This window comes from Hibiscus syriacus, unplaced genomic scaffold (genome assembly GCF_006381635.1).
Source record: "Hibiscus syriacus cultivar Baekdansim isolate YM2019G1 unplaced genomic scaffold, ASM638163v2 tig00003435_pilon, whole genome shotgun sequence".
In the NCBI taxonomy this organism is placed as follows: domain Eukaryota; kingdom Viridiplantae; phylum Streptophyta; class Magnoliopsida; order Malvales; family Malvaceae; genus Hibiscus; species Hibiscus syriacus.
Genome location: NW_024061971.1, coordinates 160507 through 184901, shown reverse-complemented (window position 1 = coordinate 184901; position 24395 = coordinate 160507). Strand labels below are relative to the sequence as shown.

General features: G+C 35.5%; 2 protein-coding genes across 2 annotated transcripts; both read right to left on the bottom strand.

Moving 5' to 3' along the window:
* Positions 1–13900: 13900 nt before the first annotated feature.
* On the bottom strand, positions 13901–15514 carry LOC120176964 (receptor like protein 26-like). Its single transcript, XM_039183246.1, has one exon. The coding sequence runs from the start codon at positions 15512–15514 to the stop codon at positions 13901–13903; it is 1614 nt and encodes a 537-aa protein (XP_039039177.1).
* Positions 15515–15542: 28 nt separating this feature from the next.
* LOC120176958 (receptor-like protein 6) lies at positions 15543–18586 on the bottom strand. Its single transcript, XM_039183239.1, has 4 exons — positions 18022–18586; positions 15898–16339; positions 15729–15800; positions 15543–15646 (listed from the first exon to the last, which is right to left on the bottom strand). Exons 1-4 carry the CDS (start codon positions 18571–18573, stop codon positions 15543–15545), a joined length of 1170 nt encoding a protein of 389 aa, XP_039039170.1. The 5' UTR covers positions 18574–18586.
* Positions 18587–24395: the final 5809 nt, after the last annotated feature.

Genomic DNA, 24395 nt, shown 5'->3' with positions numbered 1-24395 from the left:
TTACAATGATGAAAGATTAAGTTTTATGAGTTTTATATGTATTTTTCGGAAATTACTGTAGCAGTGAATAGTGATGAACATTATTGTAGCAGTGAATAGTGATGAATAGTACCCACGCTTAAAAAAAATCCAGAATGCTATAGGGGTACCGATATCCTACTACAGGTATCGATACCCTCATTGTTCACTGTTCACTGTTCATAAAAAAACTTTTTAATTAAATTTGTTAAAATGAAACATAATTTATATGATATGATATTTTTATAATATCAGTTACCATTTTAATTGAATAAATTTTAAATCGCTTTTGAATTGGAAAATGGTTTTAGAAATTCGGGTGACATCTATAATCTGTATACGGGTTATGGGTGTTACACTTATCTCCTTCGTCATCGTCAAGTGGGAGTCAAAGTGAAAGAGTTGTGCAACGTACAAGAAGCCTTAGAGATATCTATGAGGTAACTGAACGATAAGATAATCTTACATTATTTTGTATGTTTGTCGATTGTGAACCAGTGAGCTTTTAAGAAGCAGTAAAATAAAATAAATGGAGAGATGCGATGGACGAAGAAATCAATGCCATTGTGAAGAATGACACATGGGAACTTACCTCACTTCCCAATGGACATAAGGCGATAGGTGTCAAATGGGTGTACAAAACAAAGAAACCGCCAAAGGAGAGATTAAAAGGCACAAGGCGAGGCTAGTTGCTAAAGGCTATAGTCAAAAGGCTGGAATTGACTATGATGAGCTATTTGCTCCTGTTTCTCGATTGGAGACTATCAGACGAATCATTTCTTTGGCAGCTCAAAACAAGTGAAAGATACAACAGATGGATGTAAAGTCTGCCTTCCTAAATGGATTTCTTGAAGAGGAAGTTTACATTCAGTAACCATCAGGCTACGAAGTCAAAGGACACGAAGACATGGTGTTGAAGTTGAAGAAGGCTCTTTACGCGCTAAAAAAAGCACCAAGGGCATGGAATAGCTGAATCGACATGTACTTCCAAGAGAATGGCTTCAACAAATGTCCCTACGAGCACGCTTTATATATCAAGATCAAAGATGGAGATATTTTGATCGTGTGCCTCTACGTGGACGATTTGATCTTCACCGAAAGCAACCCAAGCATGTTTAATGAATTCAAGGATGTGATAATGAAAGAATTTGAGATGACATACATGGGGCTCATGGCGTACTACCTTGGCATTGAAGTTAAGCAACAAAATAATGGAATTTTCATTTCACAGGAAAGCTATGCAAAGGAAATACTAAAGAAGTTCAAGATGGAGAACTGTAAGCCAATAAGCACACCGACAGAATACGAGATCAAGATGTCCAAACATGAAGAAGGAGAAAGTGTAGATCCAACATTATTCAAAAGTTTGGTGGGAAGTCTACGCTATCTAACTTGCACGAGGCCTGATATTCTTCGCGTAGTTGGATTGGTTAGTCGATACATGGAATCTCCAATAACCACCCATTTTAAAGCCGTAAAGAGAATTATTCACTATCTGAAAGGTACAATTGACTTTGGATTGTTCTATTCAGTTTCTAATTATTACAAGCTTGTTGGTTATAGGGACAGTGATTGGGGTGGAGACATAGATAATCGAAGGAGCACTACTGGATTCGTATTTTTCATGCGGGATACTGCTTTCGCATGGATGTCAAAGAAACAACCGATTGTCACATTGTCCACTTGTGAAGCAGAATATGTTGCTGCTACCTCATGCGTTTGTCATGCAATTTGGCTTAGAAATCTATTGAAGGATATAGGTTTGATACAAGAAGACCTACCAAGGTTTGTGTCGACAGCAAGTCAGCCATTGCCTTATCAAAGAATCCAGTATTCCATGATCGAAGCAAGCACAACGACATACGCTACCACTATATAAGGGAGTGTGTTGCAAGAAACGATGTAGAAGTTAAATATGTGAAGTCACAAGATCAAGTTGCTGATATTTTTACCAAGCCGTTGAAAAGCGAAGACTTCGTAAGATTAAGGAACTTACTAGGGGTCACAAGATCAAGTTTAAGGGGGTGTTGGATCATAAACTTGATCCATTATGGGAGCCTAAACCCAAACCCAAACTAAGTTGATGTCATTACTTACATCAATTAGGAGAAGATGTCATTGCTTACATCAATTTAGTTAGGTGAGAGTTAGATATTTGTATATTTTAATGGTTTAAGTTATTTTATTTGTATGGTGTAGGATTGTTCTTGAGTAGTATAAATACCCCTCCCCATTTTAGTTTAAGCATCAAGAAAAATTAAGAGCTTCTAAGTGAGTGAAGAAGCAAAGTCTTATAAGAGTGAGTTGTAGTTCTTGTTTTTGAGTGAAAGTGCTCTTGTAATATTTGTTTGAGTTTCAATAAAAGTTGTTTGTGTGAGTGTTTTATTTCCAACAGGAATGTAAGAAATATTTTCAACATCTTAGTTTCTCCAACTCAAATATATATTTATATTCATCGAGTTATCATTCCAGTGTAGGTGACAAACACCGCTACTTGAGATAAAACAACAGTAAGAATCGTTGGTCCCAGCAACAGTGGACTAGATTTGGACGAGCCAGTGTTTCATCAGCTAGACAGTGATGGGCAAGGCGAAGTTGTAGGGCACCTTGTTGTGAACTATAAGTTTGTGGATTGTGATCCAAAACTATCAGGTCCTGGTGAGACTAATGTCCTAGCTTATTATTCAGAAGACTAGAACCCTTTAGAGAATAATTGGACCTATCCTTCACACGCCACTTACTACGCCTTGGACGGTGGTAAACCCTTTGAGTGGCGCAAAAGATATGGATGGACTGGTTACTATGGCAAGTATGGTTTAATGCGGAAAAAATTTGCGGCCAGTGCTTAAAAGTAACCAACACATGCACAGATGACTCGATAATTCTGAGGATCACGAATACATGTGGCACCGGAGCGCTGGATTTGGACTACGAAACGGATTTTAAACTGATCGACACTGATCTTCAAGGGCATAAAGATGGACATCTTACCGTGAACTATGAATTTGTGAACTGTGATGACGATGTGGGTTCCCCACTTGTCTATTCCCAGTAACTTCGATATATGTTATCAAAGACGTGAGAATTCCCACTCGATTTAACACGACTGATGTTAAATCATATAAACTATTATGTAATAAACTTGTTACCGTGGGAATCATGGATTTTGTTGCATTTGTAACATTAGATGAATAACAAGTGGGATTGTTTCAACTGCTCCGAATTTCTATTTTAATGTTTTTTATTTTTGTTTTAATCATCTGTCATTAAAAAATTACTCCTTATATTTTTTGCGAAATATGGCTATCGGATAGAGTAAAATCGCAAATGATAATTTGAGAAAATAAAAAAAAAAGATAAAGAAGACACAAAATTTACGTGGAAAACCCCTAAATAATATAGGGTAAAAACCATGGGCAAAGGTAGAAGAATTTCACTATGAGAAAATAAGAATTACAACATCTCTCGATCTAACAAGGAGAAAACAATGACAATTCTCTCTTGATAAAAAAGATAAAACAACTCTCAAGAAAACTCTCTAATTTCTCTAGTATTGGAAAAAAAGCTAGAATGATTTGGGATGGTTTTGAAGCTAAATGGGTTAGGGTATTTATAGTTGAAGCTTAAAGATTAATCTTATAAATACCCTAAAGTACAGGGACTAATTTAGTAATTTTACCATGCCATAAAATTCAACAATTTCGGTGCCAATTGCACCGAAAGTTTTGGCCACCGAAAGTGGCTTGACTTTTCAACAATCTCCCACTTGAAGATTTGATTGGAACAATCATATCATCACACCACTCTTTCTACCTTGTACCTTCATATTGCTTACGTTTCTGACATGCCACAAGAGGATCGACACCAAGTAAATTTATCAAGATTAATCGCCTTTGTCATGAAATCTGCTATGTTGTCTTTGGTATGGATCTTCTGCATATCTACCGTCCCTTCTTCCACCTTTTCACGAATGAAATGGTATTGAACTCGTATGTTTTTTCCTTGAAAGAAATGTTGGATTCCTTACTAAATGAAAGGCGCTTTGACTGTCATAAAACAAAGAGACATACTCTTGATTGTGCTCAAGCTCCTCCAATAGCATCTTCAATCAAATTGCTTCTTTACTGGCTTGTGTAGCTGCTACATATTATGCCTTAGTTGTTGACGTAGCCACAACTGACTGCAATTTTGAAACCTAGCTTACAGCTCCACCAGCAACTTTGAACACATATCATGTAGTAGATTTTTTTTTATCCAAATCCCCCGCATAGTCAGAATCAACATACCCATTGATAAGTAAATTTGATCCTCTGTAACATAATGCAATATTTGAGGTCCCTTTGATGTATCTCAAAATCCTCTTTACTATATTCCAATGCTCTTTGCCTGGATTCACCATGTACCAACTAACCACTCCCACTGCTTGTGCAATGTCTGGTCTTGTGCATATCATAGCGAACATTAAACTGCCCACTATCGATGCATACAGTACTCGAGACATCTCCATCCTCTCTTCTTCACTGCTAGGACTCATATTGGAGGATAATTTGAAGTTAATAGGAAGAGGGGTAGAAATTGGCTTACAATCTTGCATGTTGAATCGTGACAAGATCTTCTTCAAGTAATTCTTTTGTGAAATTCAAATCTTCCTATTACTTCTGTTTCGGTGAATTTGCATCCCTAGAATCTTGTTTGTTGATCCCAAGTCCTTCATTTCAAATTCCCTAGCCTGTTTTGCCTTCAATTCTTCAATATGATCTTTCTTGGGTTCTACAACCAATATGTCTTCCACATTCAACAGCAATATAACAAAATTATTATCACCAAACCTCTTTAAATAAGCACAAGGGTCTGAATTAAGTCTGTTGTATCCAAAGCACATAATGAAGGAATCAAATCTCTTATACCAACACCTTGGTGCCTGCTTTAGACCGTACAAAGATTTGTTCAACCTGCAAACCAAGTTCTTCTTTTCTTTTCCTTCAAAACCTTCAGGCTGGAGCATGCAAATCTCTTCTTCAAGATTTCCATGAAGAAAAGTTGTTTTAACATCTAGCTGCTTTAGATATAAGTTCAATGTAGCACACATTACCAAGACTACTCAAACTGCTGTTAGTCAAACCACAGGAGAAAATATTTCATTGAAATCAATACCTTCTTTTTGAGTATATCCTTTGACCACCAGTCTTGCACGATACCTCTCCACTTGATCGTCACCATTTCACTTGATTTTGAAGACCCATTTGTTACCAATTGGCTTCCTTCCTTGTGGTAGTGGCACAAGGTCCTATGTATTATTTTTATGAAGGGCTTCAATTTCTTCTTGCATCGCCATCATCCACAGTGAAGCATCTGAGTTGTTTATTGCCTCCTGGAATGTTGATGGCTCACCATCCTCTGTTAAAAGACAATATGCAATATTTCCTTCTATAACATAATCTGAGTGCCAATTGGGACGTCTTCTCACACGATCTGATTGACGAGTTGTTGGAGCTTCAGAACTCTCTGGTTCTTGTTCATCATGTGATGGTTCTGCTTCAGAAGAATCTCCTTGTTCAAACTCTTTTTCCACATGTATATATGTAGTCTCTGACTTTTTAGTGATCTCATCTTCTTCTTTTCTTTGTAGTTTATCTTCTACAAAGATAACATCTCTGCTGATGATCACTTTGTGGGTAGTGGGATCCCACAAGCGATACCCCTTTACTCCATCAGCATACCCCAAGAATTTGTATTTCCTGGATTTTGGATCCAACTTTGAAATTTCTTGGGAGTTGTACATCACGTACACACACTTCCAAATACATGGAGGTTTGAAAAATCAGTTGGTTTACAAGTCCACATCTCCATTGGTGTCTTCAGCTCTATTGCAGTTGATGGAGCTCGATTCACCAAATAACAGGCGGCATTGACTGCTTCTGCCCAAAATGATTTTTCTAGGCCTGCATCTCTCAACATTTCTCTTGTTCATTCTAACAAGGTTCTGTTCACCCGCTCTGCCACTTCATTTTGTTGAGGAGTGTTCGTCACTGTGAACTGTCTTTTGATGCCTTATTTCCTGCAAAAGTCATCAAATTCTTCACTTATGTATAACCTCCATTATATGTTCTAAAACACTTGATCTTATTTCCAGAATCAAGTTTCACCCTCGTTTTAAAGTTTTTAAAAGTTGAAAACACATCTGACTTCTTCTTAATAGGGTACACCCAACATCTCCTAGAGTAGTCATCAATAAATGAGACAAAGTATTTTGCTCCGCCTAGGGATGTAACTGGTGCTTTCCATACGTCATAATGAACCAATTCTAGAACACTTTTGCCTCTAGAATTTGATGTGTTGAATTTCAACCGGTGTTGTTTACTTGTTATACAATGTTCACACAAAGTAAGTGATACCTTTTTTAAGCCTGGAAGTAGCTTTTGTTCCACAAGGACTTTCATTCCTTGTTCTGACATGTGTCCAAGTTTCTGATGCCATAACATTGCAGAATATAAACTACATGAGGAAACAGAGGCTTCTGCTTCTAGCAAAGTCTCTCCCTTCAGCATGTACAAGTTTGTTTCTATCTTTTTGCCTTTCATCACCACAAGCGCTCCACGGAACACCTTCATGATTCCTTTCTGTGTTTCAATTTTACTTGCATTATTATCCAACAATTCATAGGATAATAAATTTTTCTTCAGGACTTTCACGTGCCGCACATCTCGAACAACTGTAATTAGTCCATCATACACATTTAATTTGATGGTTCCAAGGCCAATGATCTCAAAGGCATGATCATTTTAACTATACACAGATCCTCTTGAGACAGGTTCATAATGATGAAACAATTCTCTTCTTGAGGTCATATGATATGTTTCTCCCAAATCAATGAGCCATATATCTGAAAATCTCTTTCTACCTTCCACGGTGGTTGAAGCTTCACAACATAAAGCATATCCATCATCTGAAGTGTTTGCGGTATTGCCTTGTGGATTGGAGTTTTTACCTAGACTCCAACAATCCTTCTTCAAGTGATCATTCTTTCCACAATTGTAGCACTTTAAATTCTTCTTGTTTCTTGACTTTGATCTACCATGTTTGTGACTGTTGCTTTGGCCACGTTCTGTTGATCTCCCACTCATCGTTGTCAACGCTTCTGATTGTTGCAGATTTACTTGTCTATCTTCCTTGTTCTTGCGCCGATTTTCTTCTTGTAGAACAGCAGCTGCAACGTCATCGAAGACTAAACTGGTGATATTATTGTTTGTCAAGTTGATGATGAGTTGATCATACGAATCAGGTAGACTTTAGAGTAGAAGTTCAACACGTTCTTGTTCTCCTATTGTACATCTTAAGGATGTAAGGTGAGAAAATAAAGTGTTCAGTGTGTTTAAGTGCTCTGTCAATGAAGTAGATTCTGGAATCCGGAGAATGTACAATTTCCTCTTAAGGAAAATATTATTGTGCAACGATGTGGCCTCGTACAGTTTGGTGAGATGATCTCATATCTCCTTAGTTGTCTTCTTCTCCTCGATGCTTGACAATACTTCATCTGCTAATGCTAGATGAAAGTTTGCTATAACATTCTCGTCCATTTCGATCCATTTGTTGTCATCTGTGAAATCTACCGGCCTTTCACTGATAGCTACTAGACAACTGTCTTTCCTCAGGATGGCCTTTATCTTCAATTTCCACAATGAGAAATTTCTCTCATTGAACTTTTCAATATCAAATTTCATTTCCATAGCTTCTATTACGGATAGCTCCCACTATTTCACTATCGTGAATAGTTCTCTAGAACCTTCAAAGAATGGGTAATACCTTCTTACTTTCTTATGTTAGAAGATCCACCTTTTGGTGGCAACCATAAAGATAATAAGTAGGTATTACACACTCAAACCTGGCTCTGATGCCAATTGTTGCGGAATACGGCTATCAGATAGAGTAAAATCGCAATTGATAATTTGAGAAAATAAAAAAAATAAAGATAAATAAGATAAAACATTTACGTGGAAAACCCCTAAATAATATAGGGTAAAAACCACGGGTAAAGGTAGAAGAATTTCACTATGATAAAATAGGAATTACAACTTCTCTCGATCTAACAAGGAAAAAACAATGACAATTCTCTCTTGATAAAAAAGAGAAAACAACTCTCAAGAAAACTCTCTAATTTCTCTAGTATTGGAAAAAAGCTAGAATGATTTGGGATGATTTTGAAGCTAAAAGGGTTAGGGTATTTATAGTTGAAGCTTAAGGATTAATCTTGTAAATACCCTAAAGTACAGGGATTAATTTAGCAATTTTACCATGCCATAAAATTCAATAATTTCGGTGCCAATTGCACCGAAAGTTTTGGCCACCGAAAGTGGCTTGACTTTTCAACAATATTGATATAAGTTTTGGAATAAATGTCTTCGATATTGTGGTAAGTGTTTTCCCTCTCTTTAGTGGGGCGTGAAATCAAATCTTGTTGGCTTCATTTGGAAAGTTTTTGTCACCATCTTGTTAAAATCTTGAAGAAAATAATTGGATGACTAATATAAGACAAGAGTAAAAGGAAGACCTAATGTCAAAATTATCCCATAACATTTATCAAAATAGTCATTTAGACCTTTTTTCTAAAATATTTTGGCCAAAACATTTCATTTTAGAGTAAAAAGACTTTTATTTTAAAGCATTAATCGTTTGTTAACTAACATTTTTTACCCACAAACAAACCTTTTTACTCTAAAATAAAACGTTAAGGGTTAAAATGTTCCAAAGAAAATAATAGAGACAAAATAAATATTTTAATAAATGTTAGGGCCTAATTTTAGCATTATTCCATAAAGAACTCCACCTTAATGCTACTGCTGTATATATTAGATCACTTTCTCCCAACCCAGTAAAAAACAACCCGAATCGCTCAATGGACTCACATATTGGGCCAAGATAATAAGCATTATAGGCCTATAACGCCTCAAGCCTAACTTTCATGGTATTGCGTCTAAGACGGAATGTTCAAACACTCGGGTATATAATGGCGGGTTTAATTTCACTAAAGATCTTAAAAAGTAATTAAATCACATAAATTTAGGTTAAACGCTTAACTCCATTAATTTTAAATGTTACGATGATCTAAAAATAATTATACAACAAAATTTGAGGAGGGATAAGGGCTCAATTTTAATGATTATATAATTATCAGTGACCAAAAATATAATTAGATCATCAAATTTGGGAGGGGTAAATGCTTAATTATAATGATTTTATAATTATCAATGACCCAAAATGTAATTAGACCATCAAAGTTGGGAGGAGTAATTGTTCTTCCCACCTATAACGTACATCCGTCCTTAATGAAGTCCCCTAGGACCTCCTCTCTCTCTCTTTAAAGTTTTGTCGTCTCTTTCACATAATCAATTTTTCTCTCAGACCTGAAATTTAATCGATGAATAACACTTCGCACAAATTAGAAAGAATAAATCATAAGTTAATAACTAAAACATTTTTTTGTATTAATAATTGTATATCACCACCTCACTCATTATACAGTACATGCTTGCATTTGAATATAATTCAGCTCATTCGCCTGCTTCCATGAATTTTGGAGAAAGTCTTGGTAAACCAATCATGTTTCCTTTTGATTACAACATTCCCAATCACTGTTCCAAATAGGAATCCACATCCATAGCCCAGAAATATTGCTATCCAATCCAATGATCCAGACCCTTCTGAACTATTTGAAGATGGAGTTGGCAATCCTCGAGAATTAGTGTTCTATTCTTTTAGCAATTGTTTTCCACACAACCCTGGATTTCCTTTAAAGGAACTACTTTGAAAAGTATCAAATTGGTGGCCCTGTGGTATAGGCCCTGTGGTATAAGCCCTGTGAGATGATTATGAGAGAGGTTGAGGAACTCAAGTGACAACTGTTATTTTGATGTCAAAATAAATTCTTTCTTCTCAATCAATAAATAAAGAAAATACGTAGTAAAGAGAACTAAGGGTCGATTTCAGAGGGACTTAGAAAATTCTAACTTTCTGTCTGAATTGTTTAAACCAAGCGTGATATAGTAAATAGGGAGTTTTGGTAAAAAAATATTTAAATAGTAAAAATAGATTAAATAAATAAAAGCAATTAAAGTAAAATAAGAGAATAAAGATTGTAAATTAATACGGTAAAAACAGCCTCAAGCCCCGCTTTGACTCAATTTCATTTAGATCATCGAACTAGATTTTCCTTTCAGGATTCTCGTCGGTTACTTTGTCTACAAGGGCAATTCTCGTGACTCTATTTTGTATACCGAATATCCAAGGCAATCTTTGATTCCGGCTTCGGAAACTGATCTAATCAACATCAATTGTCGTAGACCAATTACCGTTTAAGTTCGTGAAGACCGACTCGGATTGTTGCTTCAATAACTACCGATTCTGATCTCAATTCTCTCTTGGCAAGGCTATCTTGCCAAGTGTTTTCCTAGGAAGTCGAATGTGCTTTCAATAAGTCGATCCTTCCTCCCACACATTTAATCGCAACAACCTCTTGACCAAAGTCAATCTTTGATTTTGAAAACTGTTTTGATTTTGAAAAATAAGCGCAGAGATCGAGAAAGATATTCCAAAGTTATTAGGGCCTTTTTCAATTCTTCCTTTGGAATTGAGTCATCGCTTCAGCTCTCGGCTTATGAGAAAATTAGCTAAGCATGAAAAAAGTAATACTTAGCATATTTAAAAACAAAGCTTAAAAATAAAAGGAAAAACCGAAAACTTGAAAAATAAAATAAAGGAGAGAACTTTTATAAAACTAGAAAGGAGAAAAATATTGTAATATGAGTTGTGTTTAGGCTTACCCCAAGAGTGTATTTATAGCCTTTAAAAACCTAGAGATAAACAAATAAATTAAAATGAAATAATCCTAAAGATAATTATTTTTTTCTAAATTCAAACTTTAAATAAGTCTCCTAATGCAACTCTGCTCGCCGTCCATATTCCAGAAGGCGCGCTGATTAGATCTTTTAGAAACTGCTGCTGACTGGACCTTCTAGAAACTGCCACGTCAGATCGTGTCATGCCCAGAGTCGTGCCCATGTCTCCAGTCTTGACCAAATAAAAAAAATGCAGAATACGCCCGCTTTACCACTAAGTCTGGAAAGTAAGATCTTGCACGAAAACAAGCATAACAAAACCAAATCAGCAGTAATAAATCCATAAGATCGAAGAATTAACGAGCAAATACTACTGATTCTGAATACTCATCAAATTCCCCTCACTTATCTCATGCTTGTCCTCAAGTATGATATAATCAAATCAGTCAAAAAATTACATTTACATTTCTTTGTCAAGTTTCACATTCAAGGAAGCAAGGTAGATACCATAATAATTATTCAAGTCAAGACATCAATCAATTGAACATCACCAATTGGAACAAGTCAAATGCAAATATAACATCCATTCATTCATTAATCTCAATACCCATAACTCAACACCTTATCGAGATTCACTCAAATCACTCAATGTGTTTGAGGTATAGAAGCGCTCAATGTCAGAACCGACCCGATATTACCATAAATCTGCAAGTAAATCAAATCTCCGCTACTAACGAGAACAAGATGCATAAATCAAAGGGTCTTTTATTGGTTGTAACGGAGCTTAGGTAAAGGTGGGGAAAAAGCTAAATATATGGCTAAAAATTCAAGGCAATGAACTAACAAATAACAAGTTCAACTTCATCAAAACATTAAGCATAATAAGATAAAAAGACAAACTATCAAACAACAACTTTCTTTTCTAAATGCATTTGATTTTTTTTCTCTTTGTTGTTGTTTTGTTTTCAAATTTTTTATCATGTCTTTTCTCCTTTTTTTCTTTTCTTTTTTTCCGAATAACTTCTCTTTTCTTCTTTTTTTTCTTTTCTTCTTTCTTTCGAACTGCTGCTGTCTCTCTCTCCTTTTTTATGGAGCATACATCAGATTAACTGTTCACTTGCCCTGAAAAGGGTAGAAAAGAGGGATAAAATAAAAAGGCTCGAGTTTATGAATATGGTGAAAACAAAGAAATGAGAATGGCTCAAAAGTGATTAACTAGGGGAAAATGCATGGGTAGGCAATTTTAGTGGGGAAAACGGAACGGTTAATCCTAAAGTGCCCAAATCATTTTTAAGCACCATGTTCATGTGTAATCTCGACAATATTTAAAATGCAGGTTCTAGAATACCAATGTCAAATTTGACACACTCAAATCCAACGAAATGAGAGCAAAATGATATGCTCGTAAAGGCTCAAATCTCACCAAATTGTTTTCATGCATCGAGCTAAGCACATTTCAACCAACAAAATCATGGAGTATCACAGGAAATCTAACTTGATCACAATTCATGCTATTCGCTATCAAGAATATCCTAACCTAAACAATTATGTGTTCCCAAACAAGCATGTCATTCAAAAAATATTCATCAAGACAAATGAATTCAATGAAATTTGTGAACTGTGATGACGATGTGGGTTCCCCACTTGTCTATTCACAGTAACTTCGATATATGTTACCAAAGACGTGAGTTCCCACTCGATTTAACACGACTGATGTTAAATCGTATAAACTATTATGTAATAAACATGTTACCGCGGGAATCATGAATTTCGTTGTGTTTGTAACATGAGATGAATAACAAGTGAGATTGTGTCAACCCTGGGAATTTCTATTTTGATGTTCGATTTATTTTTATTTTGGTTATCTGTTGTAAAAAAAGTACTTTTTATATTGATATAAATTTTATAAGTATTGGGGTATGTCTTCAATATTGTGCTTAGTCCAATAGGTAAGTGCTTCCCCTCTCTTTAATGGGGCGTGAAATCAAATCTTGTTGGCTACATTTGGAAAATTTTTGTCAGCGTCTTTTTAAAATCTTGAAAAAATAATTGGATGACTAAAACAAGACAAGAGTAAAAGGAAGACCTAATGTCAAAATTAACCCATAACATTTATCAAAATAGTCATTTAGACTTTTTCCTGAAACATGTTGGCCCCAACATTTCATTTTAGAGTAAAAAGACCTTTTATTTTAAAGTGTTAATCGTTTGTTAACTAACAGTTTTCACCCACAAACGAGCCTTTTTACTCCAAAATAAAACATTAAGGGTTAAATTGTTCTAAAGAAAAGAATAGAGAGTAAAAGAAATATTTTAATAAATGTTAGGGGCTAATTTTAACATTGTTCCAAAAAAAACTCCACCTTAAAGCCACTTACTGTATATATTAGATCACTTTCTCCCAACCCAATAAAAAACAACCAGAATGGCTCAATGGACTCACATATTGGGCCAAGATAATAAGCATCATAGGCCTATAACGCCTCAAGCCTAACTTTCATGGTATTGCATCTAAGACGGAATGTTTAAACACTCGGGTATATAATGACGGGTTTAATTTCACTAAATTTAAAGGTCTCAAAAAGTAATTAAATCACATAAATTTAGGTTAAACGCTTAACTCCATTAATTTTAGAAGTTACAATGACCTAAAAATAATTATACCAACGAATTTGGGAAGGGACAAGGGCTCAATTATAATGATTTTATAATAATCAGTGACTTAAAATGTAATTAGATCATCAAAGTTGAGAGGGGTAAAAGCTTAATTATAATGGTTTTATAATAATCAATGACCTAAAATGTAGTTAGACCATCAAAATTGGGAGGGGTAATTGCTCTTCCCACCTATAACGTACATCCGTCCCTAATGAAGTCCCCTTGGCCTCCTCTCTCTCTCTTTAAAGTTCTTTCGTCTCTTTCACATAATCCAGTTTTCTCTCAGACCTGAAATGTAATCGGTGAATAACTAAAACATTTTATTTTTGTATTAATCATTGTATATCACCACCTCACTCATTATACAGTACATGCATGCATTTGAATATAATTCAGCTCATTCGAGTGCTTCCATGAATTTTGGAGAAAGTCTTGGTAAACCAATCATATTTCCTTTTGATCACAACATTCCCAATCACTGTTCCAAATAGGAATCCACATCCATAGCCCAGAAATATTGCTATCCAATCCAATGATCCAGACTCTTCTGAACTAGTTGAAGATGGAGTTGGCAATCCTCCAGAATTAGTGTTACATTCTTTTAGCAATTGTTTTCCACACAACCCTGGATTTCCTTCAAAGGAACTACTTTGAAAAGTATCAAATTGGTGGCCCTGTGGTATAATCCCTGTGAGATGATTATGAGAGAGGTTGAGGAACTCAAGGAAATTGAGTCCAGGACTCAACTCCAAAGGAATTCTTCCCTCTAGCTTGTTCCTTGAAAGGTCCAAAGCTTCAAGATTAGTAAGCTTCGCTATAGCTTTTGGGATTCCTCCAACTAGATTGTTATTCGAAAAATTGAGCAACTGAAGCTCTTTGAGATTCCCAATGGATTCTGGAATTTCTCCATCAAATCTGTTGCAGGAGAAATCAATGGCTGCAAGAGTCTTAATGATCTTTGGGTACTGCATTTCTGTGCCTTTGTTTGTGATTGTCATTGAGTAGGCATAAGTCCTGGGAACTTGCATGTCATTTATCTTCATATTTGAATTTTCAACCATGTAAGAAGCTTGTGAGTTTTTCCCATCTAGACTTGTCATGGTGATCCATCTTTCAAAGTAACCTGATGGCAGGGTTCCATTGAATCCGTTGTGAGAGAGATCGATGACTCGCAACTTAGGGAAGACGATGACATTCGACGTAGGGTCCCCTATGGTACCATAAAGTGCATTCGAGGATAAAATAAGAATATTCAACTGCGGAAGTGACCCCAACCATGAAGGGAATCCATCCCTAATCTGATTGTTTCCAAGATCAAGATATTCCAACATTCTACACGCCATCAGAGATTTTGGAATCCCACCTTGCAAGTTGTTTCTTCCCAAATCTATCATTTTTAATCTGTTTCCACTTGTCCAACCACTAGGAATAGGACCCTGCAAGTTGTTGGACCGCACCCTCAATACTAACAAGAGCTTGCTGAAGTTGCTCAGACACATTGGCATGTTACCAGTCAAGTTATTCTGGGAAACGTCAAGAATAGAAAGAGTGCTGACATTGCACAACAGCTGTGGGATTTCTCCGCTTAGAGAATTGTTTGAGATGGAATAGAAAAGAGTAGACATGGGTGGAACAGGGAGTGAACCTTGGAGAATGTTGGAATCAAGTTTCAGATATTGTAGTTTAGACCAAGGAAGAACAATTGGGAATTCAACAAAACCGGTGAGAGAGTTGTTTGAAAGGTCTAGAAAAAAGAGAGTTTCAACGCTCACTTTGGACATCCATTGGGGTATCTGGCCCTTAATGTTGTTTGAAGAAAGATCAAGAAGCTGCAAGCGGTGTTGGTTGCGCAAGAAATATGGGAACTCTGTTAGATGGCAGTACCGCAACCCTATATCAACAAGCTGAGCACCGGTGGCATTGCTATTATTTCTAGAAACTAAATAGAAATCATTCTTTGACAGAAACAAATTTTGCAAATTCTTTAGCTCAAGAAATGTATCCATCTCCAGTATGCCACCCAATCTATTGGCGTCACAGTCGAAAAAGTGAGCTTGGAACTGATCCTTGTAACATGTTCTGTTGCAGGTCCAAATCAGTGAGTTGGGTCAGGTTGGTCAGCTCAGGAGGAATAAAACCTGTTAGATTAAGATAAACAGCTAATTATTCTGCAGGGGCACAAGGGCAGAAGAATTTTATTCTGCTGGTAGCTGAACTCACCTGTAAAATAATTACTACCAAGATCCAAATAATCGAGCTTGGTGAGATTAGCCAGCGTCGGCGATACTGACCCTGTGATGTTGCAATGAAGAAGAATCAGAAACTTGAGATTAGTGGAGATTACTCCAACTAAATAAATAAGTATTGGGATTAGTGGAAGGCAACTCACCCCTAAAAGAATTGATTGCAAGATCCAGGAACTTGAGATTGGGGAGATTACCCAATGTAGATGGCACTAACCCTGTGAAGTTGCAGTGACCAAGTCCCAAGAATTCCATGGAATCAAGGTTCTCAATTGATGCAGGTAACTCACCAGAAAAGCTTGTATTCCACAACGCCAACGTTTTAAGATTGTTGCTGAAACTGAACTCTGGCAAGTAACCTGTGAGAACATGATTGTGTAACAGCCAAATAGTTTCAAGCTTGGGAAGCTGGAAAATGGCTGATGGAAACATGCCCTGCAGTCCACAACCCTCGAGATAAAGGGAGGTGAGCTTCGAAAAGTTGGCCAACACACTGGGAACCGGAGAAGCCATATCTACGTACGACAGATGAAGCTTCTCCAAGTTTGTTAAATTCTGTATCAAATTATTCAAATCTGGCTCTTTGAGTTCTGTTGAAAAAAAGGATAACCAGAAGAATATAGACTTGTATATTGAATATCAGAATACACTACTTGATTTACAACTCCTCTGCTGTTTATATACAGCTCTCCATAGTTGTTATAGTCTTAACAGACTTTGTAACTAAACATTAACAACCTCAACTAAACATTAACAGCCTTAACTACTATCAAACTTCTAGAATCACTAAACAACATGCACAAGAGCTCGAGCCACGTAAGAGCACTACCTCAAGCACTAACTCATTATGCTAACATTCCCTCTATTTCTTCTTCTTCAGTTCTTCTAACCTTGAACACACTATTATAGCAAGCTCTAAAAAACTAATTACAACTAATTTCTGACATTCAACCTTCTTGATGAAAAGATGATCAATTGAATCGAAAGTGCCGATGCTTCATTCCGTTCACTTTGAATCGAAAGTGACGATGCTTCCTTCCGTTCACTTTGAATCGAAAGTGCCGATGCTTCCTTTCGTTCTTCTTTTTCACCTCCATTTCTTTCTTCTTCATTGCTCTTTCTATTATACACGACCAGAGAAAAAAAAATTAATACTAGGCTACACCATTTACCCGTCAGGAAACCTCCATTGCACTTTCTAGGCTTTGTTCTTTCCATGAAGATGCTGGTGCAATGATCCATGAGCCATAAACTCATAAATCAGAAGCCGTTCTCCACCCTCTTCGCAGTATCCGAGCAGATTTAAAAGATGGGCATGGTTCAATCTTGACAATAAATCTAACTCTGTGTGGAACTCTTTCGAATTCTTCTGTTTATCTGAAGACATTATAGCCTTTATAACTGCAACAACAGTCCCATCTTTCAATACCCCTTTATAAACGCATGAGAAACTTCCTTTTCCAACCACGGATTCTTCTTTGAATCCACCAGTGGCCCTCTCAAGTTCTTCGTAATTGAACATCCGAGCTCTCCTGATCTTAAGCTCATCGAAGTCGGAACGGATTTTTATGTTTTCTTTTCGGCAAGAAGCAACCTCATTAGCTTTCATGGATTTTGACACTTTTGCTTTGCAGCGACAGTTATGCAACCTCTCGTTTTTACTTCCATTAGCAGCATCAGAATTCGAAGACAAAGAACAATTAGAGAAGCATTCCACTGAATTGCAACTAGAACAATTGTAATCACAAACACGATCGGCCTTCAAAGTACATCCTGATTTTTGCTACATTTCAGCAGGGCAACCAAGGCCAAGGTGGTAGTGAAGGAAACGAGCAATCAACAACTTGTTCTTCGTTTGTCTAACAGCATGAACCGGTTTAGTCTCCGTACGCCGGCGGCCTTCCATTTTAAGCGGTGCTGGAAACGGAAGCCGACGGCAACGGAGGAAGAGGAGGATGCAGGGGACGAACACCAAGGTCAGGACCGTTTGGCGAATGATACCATGTTGAAAAAAAGGATAACCAGAAGAATATAGACTTGTATATTGAATATCAGAATACACTACTTGATTTACAACTCCTCTGTTGTTTATATACAGCTCTCCATAGTTGTTATAGTCTTAACAGACTTTGTAACTAAACATTAACAACCTCAACTAAACATTAACAGCCTTAACTACTAGCAAACTTCTAGAATCACTAAACAGCATGCACAAGAGCTCGAGCCACGTAAGAGCACTACCTCAAGCACTAACTCATTATGCTAACAAGTTCCAACAACCTTCGAAAAGGGTTAAACTCTTGATTATTTGAGAGATCCAGGGAAGATAGCCTATAGAGCTTTGAAATTTCTGAGGGTATTTGACCAGAAAATACAGAACTAGACAGGTTAAGATACGTGAGCATGGAAAGATTGCCCAACGCAGAGGGAATCAGAGAGTGATTGAAATCATTGAAAGCCAGGTTAAGCTTTTGAAGGTGAAGGAGGCGAAAGAGACTGTTGGAGGAATTGATGGAGCCGTAAAGGCAACCACTGCTGAGGTCAAGGCCTATCACGACACCGGTCATTTGGTCACACTCTACGCCATCCCATGAACAGCAATCCACACCTTGTGAATCCCAACTATCAACCTTAGGATAAGAAGACGAAGTAGCAGAACAAGCATGCTTGTCGATGATGAAGCTCTCCTTGAACTGCATCAAAGCACGACGCTCATCGCTGTGACAAAGCACTGATGGCTGCTCAGACGAGGAAGAAAAGGCAATGAATTGGACAAGAGCTACGATGAGAAGAAAGCATGAAAATGAAAGTGAAGGCCTCATAGTATATGTTGATTTTTCTTCTTCTTCGATGTACTAGCCTACTAGGAGAGTGAAGAGCTTTTATAGACAAGTCCTTCGGATTCTGAATCACGTAACGAGATAAAGTATCGTTGGCTGAGAATGGCCAAGGGTAGCCGTATATATGGGGGAAGACTTTTTCCCTTTTTGTCATTTTATAATGAAGGGTAAATTACGCGTTTATTATTTAAATTATTAGTTTTGATTCGTTTTAATACCTAACTTTTAATTTTTTAAACTCATACCTAAACTATCAGTTTTGGCCATTTTATAACGAAACTAAAACTAAATGTAAGTATAGTTTTGAAAAAATTGAATGCTTAGGTATTAAAATGAACTAAAATTGATAATTTAAGTACTAAACTCATAATTTATCCTATAATGAAATTGTGGGAGGGATTATTTAGATAGATAAATATCAAAAGTAATATTTAACTTTCTATATCAACTTCATTTATTTTTGAAAAATTCTATATAAAATTTCTATTTGATTTAAATTTATAAATTATTAATACCATTATTTATATAACACTATTATATAAATAAATATTTATGTATTATATACATAACTATTTATATTTATTTAGTATGTAAATAAATAATTATATTTATTTTTACATAATTTAACTAAAAATAATGTTTCATGTGTATAATTATTATATTTAATTTTTACTACATATAATTAAATTAAAATTAAAATATTGTGTATATAATTACAAAAAATTAAAATTTATGTATTACACCAAATATTTATCAAATTTTACACTAAAAATTTAAGAAAATTCAAGTTACGCACATACACTTTCATGTAACTTTAGTACTTTTCTAAATTTTTCACTAAATTATGATGGCGTGTATTAAGTTATATAACCATAATAAGGCATGTAAAAATCTTATTCTATATGACATTGAATTTCACATGTATGTAAGTTATGATCTTATATTGATAAATTGTTATAATGTTTATAGTTTTTTTATTTCTGAGATACATATGTATGGACTAATAGTTTAATTTTCAGTTGTGTTTTCGTGCATATATATATATATAATTTATGTAAAGAGGTGCCAACTTAAGAAGTTATATTAAAATTTCTAAAGGGTGCGAAGTTGTAAAATTTTAGGGACGCAAAACTAAATAATTAATAGAAATAACTTAAAATATAAGGGAGATTAAAATTTTTAGTGAGTACGACCGACCCCATTACCCCTCAATCCATCCTTATATATAAGTTTAAATAGTATTCAACAGTAAAAATTTGATACTTTTAGTTCATAAAGATCAGAGATATATACTCCACACTGAGTCACTAAAAATGAAAGAAAATCATTAGGATATTATTTGAGATATTATATCAAAGAATCAGAGAGTTGGATTCATTAGCTCTTATCTCATTATATTAAGAAAAAGAACCGAAGTCACTAAAAATGAGATAAAAAACATAATATTATAAAAGAAATAGGTAGCATTGAGATTAGGTTTATATTACTGATTTTTAGTATTGTTGGTAATATTATATTTCTAAATCACAATTCTAAGTTTTTTATATAAATTTACAAATTAGAATTCGAATGATCATGTGTTCTGAAAAAATCTTGGTCACGTCAGTTTAGGATTGTTTGATTGCTGGAAAGTTGGAACCAATCACTACGTATCATAGCTGTCGTTCTTGACTTAGCCAACCTGCTTCTCAGGTAAGTTAATAGGGTGCAGGAATAGACCGTCTTCCTCTAAAAGAATTTTAAATTTATTTCCTCTTAAAATTTTATAAATTCATTATAATAGAAAATTCTGAGTCCGTCTATTATAGAATGTGTAATTTTCAAAAGTGTATATGTCTCACTCTTATCTTCTGTCGTCGTCTCGAGTTTCCACTTTTTTTACTTTAGAAAAAAACAGAAGCGAGTCAAGACTAGTGTGCCCCACAACACCAACGCCTTAACATCAAAGCCATGTCCAATGTAGACCCAGCAAGCAACAACAAGGACACGCTTTAAAATCAGCAGCAACAACTTGTGAATCATCCGTTATTTGGGCTCTTGTGATTTAAACGTTGATAGAGTCTTTAGGATGAATATTGGTGTACTATTCAGCTCGCGATTGACTTGCTCGATAAGCACCTCTATGCATAATATATGTTTTGTAATTTGTTAATATGTGAACCTCCTTAACCCCTTGGTTGAATGGTGTTGAAAACATTTTGATGTTTCGATATAACAAATTAAGTTTAAATGAATTTTAAGATTTTACAAATGATTTTCTAAGTATATTCGATTTAATTACTCGAATATCAAATTATTACTCCAAGTTTTTCAAGATCATTTCAAACCTTACTAAATGTGTAAAATTGTGTTTTATATTTAAACTATTTTTTAAACAATTTTCACAAAGTATTTTGAACCGAAATCAAGCCTAAAATCAATTTTTCAAAGTGATGCACCGATGCACCAATCCATGCATCGATGCACCAATTATTTTTTCAAACATCGAATGCATTTTATGCATCGATGCACATACCATGCATCGATGCACTCAGTGCATTTGATGCATCGATGCACGGTGCATTTGATGCATCGATGCACAAGACCGTGCATCGATGCGCTCAGGCTTTTTCAAAACATCGAATGCATTTTATGCATCGATGCACTCTTAATGCATCGATGCACCAAGGGTCCAACGGTCAAAATATTTGAATTTTACACTGATGCACCGATGCACCATGGGTATGCATCGATGCACTGACGCTCCCAACTGCATTTATTAATTGTTTTCACATTTAAACGGCTCTATTAACTCCACTAAGCATCCCCAACGTTCAGAATCATTTGAAGAAGTATTTAAACAAGCTTAGAAGGCATTGATCAACAACAAGAAACTAGAATCAAGAGAGAATCAAAGAGAAAGCATCAAACCTCAAGTTTGAGCACTTCAAGCCTATTTTTCATTCAATATTCATTTTGCTTTCAAGAACACTACTTGTACTCAATTGTATTCATTCTTGAGTGTTCTTTTCTTTGTTCTAGAATTGTGTAAACATATTTTCCTTGTGAGGTTTTTCATTAAGTTTGCGAATTTGTAATCTTCTCTTTGAGAAAGAGTGTTCTCAAGAATTGGGGTATATTCTTGAGATAGTTGTAAGGTTATCTCTTTGGCCTCAAAAGAAAGAACAAATTAGTGAATTTGTTGGAAAATCCTTAGTGTGGATAGCTAAGGTAGTGGACGTAGACTTTGGTTGAGAAAGTCGAACCACTCTAAATTACTATACAAATCTTTTCTATTTTCTGCAAAAGCTTCCACCAGAATTTTTAATTGCCAATTCACCCCCCTCTTGGCCGATTCCGTCGATCGATTAACTCAACAATTGGTATCAGAGCCTCACTCATTTGAATGTTTAATCACCTCTTGAGTCGATTCGGGAAGAGTTACATCGATAATCAAGTCATCAATGGCCTCCGCTTCAAACTTCGACTCCGATCTCGATTTTATGCCCGTCAACAAACCTCATTTCTTCAATAGAGCTAACTATGCCTATTAGAAGAATATGATGATGTACTTCATTCAAGCAAGTGACATGGGAGAATGGAATACCATAGAAGAAGGATACATCAAGCCTCTCACTTATCCAAGGTTGTGGAGTGAAGGAGAGACAAGAATGTTCCAGCTCAACTCCAAAGTCATTCATATCATATTTTGTGCTCTTGGACTAGATGAATACGGAAGAGTTTCATCTTGTACAACCGCCAAAGAAATATGGGACAAGCTTCAAGTTACTCATGAAGGTACCGATGAGGTAAAAAAAATCTAAAATTAGTATTCTAACGCATAGCTATGAAAATTTCAGGATGGAACCAAATGAAGATATCAAAGCTATGACGGATAGGTTTTCAACGATTGTCAACGGTATCAAATCATATGGAGAGATCATTTCAAATGAAAATCTTGTGAGGAAGTTAGTTTACTCCCTTCCAAAAGCGTGGCAATCAAAGAAGACGACAATCATAGAGGTTAAGGACCTAACGTCCTTAACTCTTGAAGAGCTAATCGGTTCCCTCCTCACTCATGAAATGATGCTTGAAGATAAGGTGGACCTCGATAAGATTGACGAGACACCAAAGGAGAAGGAGAAGAAGAAAAACATTGGAGTTGCTCTCAAATCCACAAAAGATGAGAGTGATTCTAATGACGATGATGATGACGAGGAAATGGCATTATTTGCCAAACGATTCAGAAAATTGATGATGCCCAACCGAGGAAGAAAATTCAAATGCAATGAAGGCTTCAAAACTGAATCGAAGGAGAAAGACCCGATCATTTGCTATGAATGCAAAAAGTCAGGGCATGTCAAATATGATTGCCCATAATTGAAGAAAAGGGTCAATCCAAAAAGAAGCACAAGGCTCATGTAGCTACATGGAGTGATGAAGAAGGTTCTGATGAAGAGGAACAAGAAGTAGACAACTTGTGTTTGATGGCCATCGGGGAAAACCCTCAGGTAACCTCTAACTCATTTGATTCAGATGAATTATCTTATGATGAGTTTATTAGAGGATTATAATGGTTTGGCTTCGGATTATAAGACTCTATTTTCAAAATACAAAAATGATGTTTCAAAATTAAAAAATGAAAATAATCTTATATCCAAGACCAACAATGAGCTTGAAAGTAAGATTAAAGATTTGCAAATCAAAATTGATGATTTTGAAAAGAAAAATAAAGATTTGCATAACTTACTTTCAAAAGTTCATGATGATCATCAAAAGGAAATTGATGATCTTAAAGCTTCTTTTGATAAAGTTGGAACAAAACGTTTTCAAAAAGGAGAAAATTCAAAATCCAACTTTGTAGAAAAAAGTTTTAAAAACTACAATCATAGAGGTCCCCGAAGAACCTCTAATAGAAAAATCGTTAGAAGTATATGGGTTCCTAAAGAGCTCATTACTACTAAAGATAAGGATATCCTACACAAATGGATACCTAAGGGGACTAGGATTTTGGAAACTAATGAATATGGACCCAAAAGAATTTGGGTACCAAAAATTAGAAATTAATCTATGTTTGTAGGAAAAGGAGCATTGCTACAAGGCACGGGAAACAAATTCAAACTCATGGTACCTTGATAGTGGATGCTCGAGACACATGACCAGAGATAAAAGCTTGTTCATTGAGCTTAACGCCAAAAATGGAGGATAAGTGACTTTTGGTGATAATTCAAAAGGTCACATTGAAGTTATTGGTACTATAGGTAATACCTCTTCCATACAAATTAAAAATGTTTTATATGTGAATAGATTAAAGCATAATCTATTGAGTATTAGTCAATTATGCGATAAAGGATTTAATGTCATGTTTGAAACTAATGGTTGTAAAGTTATTGACATTGCATCTAATCGGATTATGCTTATTGGTCATAGAATAGGAAACATATACATGGTACATTTAGATTCTATTGACATGACTAATTTGTGCCTAGTTGCTAAGGATGAACGTGATAGTTGGTTATGGCATAGGAGACTAGGACATGCTAGTATGAGTGTTTTGCAATGGCTTATTCAAGGAGATTTAGTTCGAGGGTTGCCTAAGCTTAAATTTGATAATGATAAAATATGTGATGCTTGTGCTAAAGGAAAACAAAAGCGAGTTTCTTTTAAATCCATTAATGATGTATCAACTAGTAGAGTTTTACAATTGATCCATTTAGATCTTTTTGGGCCAACTAGAACTACTAGCTTGGGTTGAAAACAATATGCATTTTTCTTGGTAGATGACTATTCTAGATATACTTGGGTTCTATTTTTAAGTACTAAAG

Excerpts from the sequence above, each read along its gene's own strand:
- LOC120176964 (XM_039183246.1), bottom strand. The coding sequence starts at position 15,514 with ATGGATACATTTCTTGAGCTAAAGAATTTGCAAAATTTGTTTCTGTCA.
- LOC120176958 (XM_039183239.1), bottom strand. The coding sequence starts at position 18,573 with ATGAGGCCTTCACTTTCATTTTCATGCTTTCTTCTCATCGTAGCTCTT. Across the intron at positions 15,801-15,897 it reads TGCAATCAATTCTTTTAGGG|GGTCAGTATCGCCGACGCTG; the intron begins GTGAGTTGCCTT and ends GCAACATCACAG. Across the intron at positions 15,647-15,728 it reads TGGTAGTAATTATTTTACAG|GTTTTATTCCTCCTGAGCTG; the intron begins GTGAGTTCAGCT and ends TTAATCTAACAG.